Source organism: Herpailurus yagouaroundi, unplaced genomic scaffold, assembly GCF_014898765.1.
Source record: "Herpailurus yagouaroundi ecotype Mexico unplaced genomic scaffold, PumYag 185, whole genome shotgun sequence".
In the NCBI taxonomy this organism is placed as follows: domain Eukaryota; kingdom Metazoa; phylum Chordata; class Mammalia; order Carnivora; family Felidae; genus Herpailurus; species Herpailurus yagouaroundi.
Window position 1 is genome coordinate 608388 of NW_024412416.1, and position 11397 is coordinate 619784.

An 11397-nucleotide genomic window follows, 5' to 3' on the forward strand; every position below is an offset into this window, starting at 1 on the left:
CCCCCCCCCCCATAGCCGTGCGCTCTCCCCAGTGCAGCCTTCCTGGGGAGCCCGGGGACAGGAGTAGGCAGGCCAGAGATTTCTGAGGGGGGGCACCTGTGAAGGACCAGGGAGGGAGCAGGGAGGCGGGGGAGCCCCCAGACCAGGGACAGGAAGGTGGCTCGAGTGGGGTGGGTCCCAGATGGCCGTGTGGTTCTCAGGAAGTCTCGGCCAGGCCAGCAGGGACCCCTGTGACAGACCTGTGTCTCATGCCGACAGGCTGCGTCGGGGCTCTGCCGTGGTCACTTCCTTCCTGGGAGCAGGCAGCGGGGCTGGCAGTCACCCCCCTGGCGGGAGACATGCCCACAACACCCGGCGCCCGAGGGCGAAGGGGCGGGAGAGCCCAGGCTTGTCTCCTCGGGGGGGGGGGGGGGGGCAGTTCTGGCTCCAGAGCAGCCCGGGGCCCCTCCCCTGGGCCGGGCCGGGGCCACTGTCCCTGCTCCCCAACTAGCAGTCCTGCTCGTAGGCCTGAGCTTCACGGCCCTGCGGAGGCCAGCAGAGGCACCGGCGGGGGACAGGCGGGTGGCAGGAGAGGACTGACGGTAGTTCTCTCCCCGCTCATCACGGGCACTGCCCGTCAGTGGGTCTGACTCCGCGGTGCCCACTCCTGTCTCCTGTCCCCCCATCCCCGCCCCCGTGCGGGAGGGACCTCCCTGTTCCAGTCTGGGGGTGACTTCCTGCCCTTGCCTCTGGGCCACCAGCAGCCGCCTGGCTTCTCAGCTTCTCTGTCACTGTGTGACTTTCCTGGGTAAAATCCCTCAGGGTCTCGGTTGTAAATACTGGGAGTAGGTTCTGTCCGCCTGGCTGGCCCCTGCCTGAGTTTTGCTTTAGATTTGCACATCTGCCTTCAGACCGGGTCCATCGTGGCCTCTGTCGCTGCCTGCCCTCTGCGCCCGCTAGCCCACCAGCCTGGACTCCCCCTCATTTCTCGCCCCCTGCATCCCTGCGGTTAGCTTCTGGTCATTGCCACCTGCCTGGTGGCTCTCATCCCTGCTCCCCCTTGACCCCTGACCCTTGTCAGGGTGCCCCTCTTGGGGTCAGCCGTGCCCTCTTGTGACGGAACAGCTGCTTACCAGTCATGCCCTGACCTCGGGTGAAGACGTGACTCCCTAGGTCACCGTTGCCCTGCCTGCGTCCTGGAGAGCACCCGCTCTGAGCGCTGAGCACCGCTTCCTCGGTGCTGCTTCCTGCCCCTCTGGGGCCGCCCGCTGCTCTGGTCCGGGGCCTCGGGGACAGCGCTCGTCTGACGGGACCCTCCCCATGTGCCTGCTGGTCCTGTAGCCGGTCAGCAGCCCTGACGTTCATTTCAATATCGCGGGCACGCGGCACGGTGGGCGCGGAGCGTGTGTGAGCGAGCTCTCCGGCCGGGGGCACTTAGCGAGCCCCCCTCGCGTCTGCACAAAACCATCCGGATGCAGGCATCACGGTCCCCCTCCTCCTTGGGAGACAAGCGGAGCTCAGAGACGCTAAGTACCTTGCCTGAGGAGCTACCACCAAGGCCCAGGCTGGGGTCTGGTCCTCTGTCCACTCCTCCTGGAAGGCCGGGGAGGAGAGCAGGGCCTGGGCTCTGGGCCCAGTGATCCCAGGAGAGTCATCTGGTCCTCCGGTGACCGCTTCAGTTTGCTAAGCGACTGAGAGGCTAGTTTCGCCAGTGTATAAACTAGGAAGTGAGCAGTTAACAGGCAGCAGTCACTGTTTTGTGGGAGTGAGGGAGCCAGTAAATAATGTTCTGTGTATCACAGACGCCTGGGAGCCGGTAGCTTCAGAGACTCAAAATCTCAGATGACTGTGTTTCAGAACAAGAAGGTCTTACTCCGAAACTGACTCCAGCGTCAGGAAGGAGCCTTTGTCTTCCTTCCCTTGAGCCAGGCCCGCCCCCCTGTGGGGGCGTGGCCACGTTGCCGGCGGCCCCGTGCCCCAGTTTCCACATCTGTAAGATGAGCGTCAGACTCCCCTCCTGTGGAGTGCTTGACGTCAGATTCAGACGATGCTTTAAGGGTCTGTCATGATGTTCAGAATTAAAAAACTCGCAGTTACAACAGGCAGAAGGGAAAAACCTATCTTAAGTATGTGGATTTGAGATGAACTGTGCCTCGTGTTGCCACGGAAAGGGAATCGTAAACTGAAGAGACTCTCTCCCCAACTGAGAAAGTCGCAGAAGCTCCCGAGGAGCAAGCAGGTGACACAGAAAGACGGTAAGAGGAGGATGAAGACCGCGTTACTCTACCAGGGAGACCACGGTTGGCATTTTGATGTGCTCCCTTTTTGCTCCTCCCCCACCTCCCCTTAGGTATGGACGTTGGGGGCGTGAGGTGTCCTGGCTGCTTCGCGTCACGGCTCCGGCGAGTCGCCCCGTTCGGTGGCTGCCGCGTCCCGTCGGGGCAGTGCGTGGACTGTATGTGTCCTACAGGGGGCACCGCGTGGGCCGCCCTGAAGCGGGGACAGCTTGTGTGCCCCTCTGCCCCCACGGCACCCTGCTTCCCAAATCCCTGCCGGCTGCTCGCGCCTTCTCCATCGTTCCATCTGCTGTGCACCAGGACCCGGCCGGTGCCGAGGACCCCGTCCCCCGGTGTCCCCCGGGGTCCCCCCGCGCGGCCCCCCCCCCCCCCCCCGCGCGCCCTGCCACCTCCTGAGCCGGCGGGGCTGGAGCTGAACACAGGTCGAGCGGTGCTTGCTGCCGGCTGCTCCGCACCCGGCCCTCTGCGCCTGGACAGCCTCCAGCACGAGGTGCCGCCTGCCGCCCGACGGATACAGGGCGCCTCTCGCGCTGTGGGGGTGGCTTCTCGCCCCTCCTCTTCAGCCCAGTCCTACCCCTCCTGGCAGAAGGAGTCTGTTCCTGTCACTCATCCCACGGTTACTCGTTCTGGGGGCACTTGCCCTTCACTCATCCCGTGGTCACTCATTCTGTGGTCACTTGTTCCTCAGTCACTCATTCTGGGGTCACTTGTGCCGTGGTCACTCATCCCAGGGTCACTTATCCCGCGGTCACTCGTTCCATGGTCACTTGTCCTGTGGTCACTCGTCCTGGGGGCACTTGTCCCGCAGACACTCGTTCTGGGGGCACTTGTCCTCTCATCCCGTGGTCACTCGTTACACGGTCACTCTTTCCGTGGTCACTTGTTCCATGGTCACTCGTCCCACGGTCATTCATTCTGGGGTCACTTGTCCCGTGGTCACTCGTCCCAGGGCCACTGATCCCGTGGGCACTTGTCCCACAGACACTCATTCTGGGGGCACTTGTCCCGCACTCATCCCATGGTCACTCGTTCCGTGGTCACTCATCCCGCAGACACTCGTCCTGGGGTCAGTCGTCCCACAGTCACTTGTTATGTGGGCACTTGTCCGGTGGTCACTCATCCCGGGGTCACGTCCCACAGTCTGCTGTCCTCCCTTGCCCACCTTCAGCCCCTGAAGGTGGCCAGCACTGGCCTGAGCCCCGGCCTCAGGCGCGTGCTGTCCCTAGGCCGACGTTCAAATGCGCAGGCGCTGTCTTTAGCGGGTGGTGCTGACCCTGCCCACTGAGAGGGGCGAGGCTTCTGGGGAGACCCCTCTAGGGGAGCACGCACCGGCTGCATCACATGGCGCCCTCGCGTGCCCGGAGCAGTCCGTGCAGGTGTCCTGGGGCGGCAGCGGCTGGGAGGTGCAGGCAGTGCTTCGGGCCCCGTGACCTCTGTGGGACGGCCGTGCTGCTGTCACATTAACTCTTGGGCCTGGGACTCGGTTGTGACCCATATACCCCAGATCTCGCGTGCAGCGGCCAGGCCGACTCTTCCCCCCGGCTCAGTAGCGGATCATAGCGGCCTGTGTTCTTGGGTGTTTGGGGCACACGAGTGGGTTTCAGGCCCCGGGGTGGGCGCGCCTGCGGTGCGTGAGGTCCCTCGTGCGCGGCTCAGGTGGCGTGCCCGAGCGCACCCACGCCTCCGCCTCCGCCCCCCTCCCCAGGTGGACCAGCGGGTGTTCAGAGACCTCCTGAGCGAGAAGCTACCCCGTCTGCACAGCCACCTGGAACAGCACAAAGTCGACTACACCCTCATCACGTTCAACTGGTTTCTGGTGGTGTTTGTGGACAGCGTCGTGAGTGACGTCCTCTTTAAGATCTGGGACTCCTTCCTCTATGAGGGACCAAAGGTGGGTCTGCTCGCCGGGTTTCTGGGCAGCACGGCGGTGGCCAGCTGCCCGGGTGCGTGAGGGGCCACCGTGGGGCCGGGTCACAGGAAGCAGCCGTGCCGGGCCGAGGTGTGCCTCTGCTCACAGGTGTCTCTGTCCCGCCCACAGGTCATTTTCCGCTTTGCCCTGGCTCTTTTTAAATACAAGGAGGAGGAGATCCTGAGGTTGCAGGACTCCATGTCCATTTTCAAGTATCTCCGTCACTTCACGCGCACTGTCCTCGACGCCAGGTGCGTCCTTGGGGGCGGGGGGGCGTGGCGAGAGCGGGAGCGCTGGTCCCTGCTTCCCGAGGAAAGGGTGGGGACAGGCTGGGGACACCAGGTGGCCTCCCGTGATGGGGAGGGGCGGGGGGAGGATAGAGGAGGACAGTTTATTTTTTTCTCCAAGGAACATCAGTCCCAGCAGCAAAGCAGCATTTTTATTTGTCCAGCAAGCCTTTACTGAGCGTCCGGGGCACGGGGGGCACGGTGACCAAGGACGGACATCTCCCGTGAACAACCTAGGGGAGACCACTGGCGTGACAGGCTCAGGGCTGCCGTGGGGGGAGCCCAGATGGGACAAGTGCAGGGGAAAGGTGGGGGTGAGCGGGGCCGGGGGGACCCCAAGGAGAGGGTGTCCTGGGCAAAGGGATCCCGAGGAGTGGAGGCGAGAGGCAGCGTGTCTGGGGCCGTGGCAGAGCAGGACGGGCTTCATCCCCCAGTGTCGGGAAGACAGGAGGGCTGGCATCGGAGAGGAGACCCGGGGCCTGGGGAAGGGGGGCGGGGGGGCGGAGGGGGTAGACTAGAGCATGGGACAGGAAGTGGAGCTTGGGGAACCCTGGGCATCTGGCCCGGGCACCAGGCCTCGGCGGATCGTGTCCGTGTTGTGCGTGTGCCCCCGACCGCGTTTGGCGGCTGCCCTGGGGACTCGCCGGGGCTCCCACGGCCAAGGCGGGGTACGGTTCACTGCTGCCCGTGTGGTACAGGGCCGCCTTTCCCTGCACATGACGGTGTTCCACGTCAGGCTTGTCTACCCGTGAGGAAGCCATGAGTCTTTCCGCAGAGAAGTGTCTGTGGCTCACATACACGTTTTCAGACTATTTTTTAAATTATCTCTCAGAGAAAGAATATAAGCAGGGGGAGGGGCAGAGGAAGAGAGAGAGAGAGAGAGAGAGAGAGAGAGGGTCCGAAGCAGGCTCCGCGGTGTCAGCGCAGAGCCCGATGCAGGGCTCGAACTCACAGACTGCCAGATCGTGACCTGAGCCAAAGTTGGACGCTTAGCCGACTGAGCCCCCCAGGCGCCCCTCAGACTTTTTGGACTGTAGCTCATAAGACCATTTCGTATCAGAATGTGAACTGCCCGTGCCAGAGCGTATAGAAGTGAAACGGTTTGTTGAAATGTTTGTGGTTCTTGCTAAAGGTCTGTGTTAGATGTTGAGGTTTCTACCTTCCTGTTACAAAATGCTTGTCATGATTCACCACGTGGGTTTCTCATCCACTGATGTGTCACAACCTGCTTGAAAGCCCGCAGGGCCCCCCAATAAGCTGGCAGGTGCCCCTCTTCTTGGCTGGCCCCGCGAGAAGCCGCAGGCCCTCAGGACAGCGGCGCTGGGGGAACCCGGCCGCAGGAGGGCTCTGGGGCAGGGGCTGGGCCCAGGTCCCGGGGAGGGGACGCTGCGAGCAAAGGGGCTGATGGCTGAGGCCACGCCCGACAGCCCAGAAGCCATCGCGGTTTGTAAGGATTTTCAGGCAGCTTGACGTATCGGCGATAGTGGCCTCGGTTTCGCCAAATGAAAAGCCGGGGAGCAAAGCCTGAGACAGAGCAGGCCGAGAGCATGCGCTACCCTTCCATCAGGTCAGGGTCCCCTTACCTCCCTTCAGGCCCAGGCTGCAGGATGTGCCCCCCCCCCCCCACCCCCCGGCAGCGCCTCCCGCAAGCTCTGCAGCGCCACCTCGTGAGCGGCCTCGGGCACAGCCGCCCGGCCGTTGGCCTCAGGAACTCGGGCCCCGTGGCTGGGTGGCGACCCGGTGTTTCACTCAGCTCCCCAGGCTGGTGGGTCCAGGGGAGCAATTCCACATAACCGAGCGGCTCCATAAGAAAGGAGGGCGCGGGTGGTGAGTCCCGTGTGCCCAGGAGACAGCGGGTCAACGGATTGAACCAGTCTCGAGTCGGGGCCCCTGGGGCCTTCAGCCTGGGCTGACCATGGGATATCTCTCATCTGCTGACCGGGCCGCAGAGCGGAGTGTTCTGCCCTGCCCGCTGGGCCACCAGGCCCTGGCAGCACGGTCCCACCAGAGGCTCTGTGAAAATAACCTAGTGTTGTTTGCCTCCCATAGAGGGGGCTGGAGGCCAGCTCTCAGGTGCGTGGAGTCTGCGACTCGTGGCTGTAGGAAAAGGGGCTGGTCGTGTGGCCCTGGGTCCCGGGTCTGGGCTCACATTTCCGTTCACAGACCCCCGCGGCCCCGGCCGGTGGAGCCCAGTAGGAGGCACGGCTCTGTGCAGGCCTGTCCTGTTCTCCCACGTGCCTGTGTTCTAGAACAGTCTGGGAAGCTTGGCATTTGAAGGTGGCCTTCCTGACCTTTGACCTCACGCAGGGAGTCCTCCGGAGTCCGGCTAAGGAGTAGGTGTTTGGAAATTCAGTAGGGAGAAATGCCAAAGGCTACACCCTCCCTTAACGTTACACCTTCTAGAATAAACTTACATCAAGGCAGCCCACGTGGCTGGATGGTGGCAGGCCACCTGTGGCCGCTGGCTCTGTCCTCACAGCCTCTCCTGGGTCTGGAGGTGCGCCAGGGCCCTGTGGCTGGGAAGAGAAGCCCCTGGGCTGGATGAATCGGGGGCTGCACCCGGCCCCAGGCCCTGGGGCACCTTCTCATTCTGATCTTACTAAACCGCTGGCCAGCAGCTACAGCCCCATTTCTGTGATTTTAAACCGTTTACTGTAACTCAGTGCCTTGATCCCAGGATAGTAGGAAACCCATAGAGTGCACATCTGTCTGCAGACGTGTTCGAGCCTCGTTGTGTGGCTCCTGGGTATGACGGTGCCGGTCAGGTGGGCCTGGGTATCCGCTGCTCCCCGGTCAGGCCCGGGACAGCCCGCCGGGCCATCCTTCTGCTGGTCCCGAAGGCTCAGGCTCGCCGGCCCTGCAGTCACAGGCAAGTGCCAGGCGCTGTCCTTGTGTGCGCGTTGTGGTGGCATCTCTGGTGACCCCAGACCTCAGGAAGGTCACTAACTTATCCCAGCCTATCGACGACGAATCAGAAACCAGAAAGGGAAGGGGCGTCACCTGCCCCACGACAGAGCGAGCGTGTGTCTGAGTCCAGGCCGTGGCTCCGGGCCAGCCCCGTAGCCTGTGCGTGAGAAGGGCTGGCCTCCAGGTGATACACCTGCTGGGGTCCCATCCCGTGTCCTGCCCTGCTGACGCTCTGTGCCTGTCCTGTGTCCTTCCAGGAAACTGATCGGTATCTCCTTTGGGGACCTCAACCCGTTCCCCCTGCGCCAGATCCGGAACCGGCGCGCCTACCACCTGGAGAAGGTCCGGCTGGAGCTGACGGAGCTGGAGGCCATCCGGGAGGACTTCCTGCGTGAACGGGATGCCAGCCCTGATAAGGGTGAGCTGGTCAGCGATGAGGAGGACACCTGAGTCCCCCGTCCCCACCCCCCACGATGCTGCTCTTGCCTTCACAACCAAAGTGTGCCAAAGGGTGACCGCAGAGACGTCTCTGCTCCTTTAAAAGCCCGAATGTAACGCCCGTGGTCTCTGGAGATCTGCCGGGCAGACATCCAGGGCCACACCGCACTTTCTCCTTTCCACTCGCGGTGGGGTTTGTCCTGTTTACAACTGTCTTCCGTGCCGTGGCACGTGGCTGCGCCTGTCCCCGGCTCGCGTGGTCTGTGCGCCCCCAGGTGAACCGGCTGGATGTTTTCCAGGCCCTGTTTACTTCACGTGTCAGCTGGGTTGGTCATTGGCTCGCGCCCTCGGGACCCCATCCCAGGCGCCTCCCTGTCTCGCTCCTCCTGCACCTGGTGCGGCTGAGGGCCTCCGCCGAGCAGCCACACTGTGCTTCGCGCACTCCCGGGCCACAGTGTGGCTGCTCCGGGGGCACGAGGGTAGTGAAAAGGGGCCTTTCCTAGAAAAGCAAGTGCGTCCCACGCTCAGAAGCGGCCTGTAGAAAACCCACACACCTTCCCTGCGGGCAAGCGGCCTCGCCTCAACTCTGGAACAGCGCTGGCCCTTCCGTGCACGGCGTTTCAAGCAGCGAAGGGCCTGGCTTTCCAGACAGCCCACGCTCCCTCCTGGGCACCAGCTGGGCTCGCCTGCCCTCAGCCCGCCCTCTGCCTGGCGCAGATCTCTGTGAAATCCTTCTTTTTGGCTGGCTCCGAGTCACCGTCTGTGGAGGGAGCCGTCCCGCGAAGCAGGCCCTGCCCCGGGGCCTCGGTAGAGGGGACGGAGCAGGGCCGTGGTGCAGGTTCCGGGTGACAGTCGAGGTCTCCTCCGCCTGCTGGTGTGGGGGGAGGCGGCTGCCGGGGCTTGGGGCACCGCTCGGGTCCCCTCCCCAGTGCTGCCCACGGGCATCTGCTCTGGCAGCGTCCTTGTTCATCCCCGAGGCCGAGGGGGGTCACACCGCCCAGGCAGCTCCGGAGACGGAGCGCTAGCTGTTTGAAGCCCCGGAGAGAGGCTTTGCCCAAGGAAGTGGACTTCTGCGTTCTCACAGCGAGGACCGTCCCTGATGCGGACGTGTGGCACTGGTTCCTGGCACCGTGTTGCTCAAATAGGAAAGAAACGACTTCACGTGGGATATTTACGCTACCTGGAGAAGTCGGAAACAGCCCTTAGTTGATGTGTTCGATGCAGCCTGAGTGCTAAACCGATGGAATTTGAAGCGCTTTTTTCCCCAAGTAGGGATGTCCTGTCACCAGCGTTGAGCAGGGTCCAAGCCGGGTCCGCATCTCCACAGACTGAGTTTCCGTCCGTAGGTTGGTTGACTTGATTTTCGGGTATCAGACACGTTGCACCGTTGTTCGTTTCCTGGGGGTGGCTGGTGGCGTCCTCACTGCCATTCGAGGACCCCCTGCCCTGGCCCCCACGCAGCTGCCGGCCTGGGGACAGCGGTGAGGATGTGCGGCCGGATCAGACCGTAGTTTCCGGATCGGTTTCCCGGAGGTGACGGTGCTGCTGGTTTTGTCCGTCTTGTCCCAGAAAGATGCATCTTAAAGACTGGATCGGGCCCAGGTTCCCATTGTACGTGGCTGGAGTCGTGGTTTCAGGGAGCGGCTGGCCGGGCTGTGCCGCTGCCTCCGGGCAGTCCGTCCGAGGCCGGAAGTTGGTGTGAAAGCCGAGGGGTTGGGGGAACGGGCCAGGGGTGCTGGCCTCTGGGTGTCCGGAGGGCAGGAGGGGAGCTTGGCCTGGTCCGGACGGGACAGGATGGGGCCGTCGCTCCAGAACCACAGGGCCCGGAACGGCCCCCTCTCCTGCCCCCTCCACCAGGCGGGCAGCGTCCCGACGGGGCGGCCTCAGCACCGGCCCGGGGCCCCTGCAGGCTGGGTCTCGTGGCGACACTTCTTGCCCAAACGCGTGTACCGTGGCCAAGGGGATTCCCTCAACGTGTTGGGGGGGCACCTGCCGGCTTGCACGTGGATGTGTTTTTGTTTCGTGGGTTGAACATGTTAATACTTTTGTATATTTTTTCACTACAGTTTATATTTTTATAGACTTTGTATCGAGGTTTTTCTAGGTGACGTACATCTATTTTATATAACGAGTCTTGCGTACGGCTCCCCGTATTTCTGTATAAACCTGAGCACGACGTGGCTCCCCACTCCCGGGCCCCGGGCATCCCGCCTCTGGCTCATGCTGGGGCTGCTTCCCCGGGTGGCACCTCCCTGGTCCCTTGCGGCCATGCGGACATCCGTCCAGCACCCGCTGGGGCTGGACCGAGACTGGATTCTCCTCCATTGTACCCATATAGGAAATATTCTAGGCAGATAGCCAGCGCGTTTTCCTTTTGGAAGCTAAACGTGTGTATTGCACAAATCCCCACCCTTGGCTTCGTGCCGCGTGGTCTTCCCCGGGTGCCTGGGGCGGGAGGGGGTGTGCCGGCAGGGGGGCTGCTGGCAGGTGACTTTCCTTCATGTCTCTGCAGCTTCTGTGCTCGTCTTCCAGTTAAACTTTGGAACGGTCCTACTAAAAAGCCAAATAAACTACTAATTTGTATAACGTTGTGGTTTGAAATGTGGTTATAATCGCTCGTGATGGGGCTCACCCCAGGGCTGAGGGGGGACAGGGGCCTCCCCGACCTGCCAGCAGGGTGTTTAGGTCCGTGCCCTTGGTTTGCTCTTTCGGGGAGCGTGGGACGAGACGCCTCGCCTCGGTCAGCGGTGCAGCCCCGGGAGCCGAGGCCGAGCTGGCAAATGGGGGGCCTCGGCCGGGAGCCGCCCCCCGGGTCACAGCTGTGCCGTGCCCCGCCTGAGTCATGGGTTGTTTGCCTCTCGTCTGGGCTGGCCGCTCGGCTGCCACCGGGGACACCATCCCCCTCAGCCCCCATCATCGGAAAAACACACCACAATGATTAAGACCAAATGTCTTTCCACGGTGTGGGGGAGGGGGCTCCAGGGAGGGTTCCCGGACAGAGCAGACGAGGGCCCACTGAGAGTCTCCAGGTCAGACTCTGTGAGGCTGGGGGTTCCTGCGACCACAGCGGCGGGACCGGAGCCGGCACCGGGACCCCCGTGCCATGCCCTCTGGCTCTCGCCCCTGCTCAGTGTGGGTCAGGCGCCCGGACAGAGGCCGTCACAGAGCGTGGGTCCCCAGAGCTACTGCAAACACAGGAAGGAAGCCTGCTGCCCCTCCCCCAGTGCAGGATCCTGGGACTCTCTCAAGCCCCCGTGACTCGCTTTCCTGAAGTGACCTCAGAGTGACTGGCTCTGCCAAAGCCGTCTTCCCGCTGGGGGCAGCCCAGAGCTCAGGTGGAAGGGGGCTTGGGCCAGACCCACGCGGAGCGGGCGGGGCTCTGCAGCCGGCGGCGAAGGGGTGTTACCGGAAGGGGTGCTGCGTGCGGAGGACGGGAAGCCGGGGAGCAGCTGGGCACCTCTCCCTCCGTGCCTTCCACGCGGGGACCAGTCCCCGGGACGGACGCCTGCTGGTGGCTTCAGCCTCTGGTGCACAAGTGGCCACGTGGCCCTCGCTACCACGGCCCAAGGACCGCTGTGAA

General features: G+C 63.3%; 1 protein-coding gene and 1 long non-coding RNA gene across 5 annotated transcripts in view; one reads left to right on the plus strand and one right to left on the minus strand.

The window, feature by feature from the left end:
* Positions 1-10404, plus strand: part of TBC1D2B (TBC1 domain family member 2B) — a 68352-nt gene extending 57948 nt beyond the window's left edge. For all 4 annotated transcript variants that reach the window (XM_040493440.1, XM_040493442.1, XM_040493441.1 and 1 more), the window contains exons 11-13: positions 3982-4167; positions 4315-4436; positions 7637-10404. In XM_040493440.1, coding sequence (XP_040349374.1) covers positions 3982-4167; positions 4315-4436; positions 7637-7829 — 501 coding nt within the window. In that variant the 3' untranslated portion in view covers positions 7830-10404. The remainder of the gene's footprint in view (positions 1-3981; positions 4168-4314; positions 4437-7636) is intronic.
* Positions 4609-11397, minus strand: part of LOC121042260 (uncharacterized) — a 7204-nt gene continuing 415 nt past the window's right edge. Inside the window, exon 2 of the long non-coding RNA XR_005796052.1 lies at positions 4609-5299. This is a non-coding gene — a long non-coding RNA (uncharacterized LOC121042260). The remainder of the gene's footprint in view (positions 5300-11397) is intronic.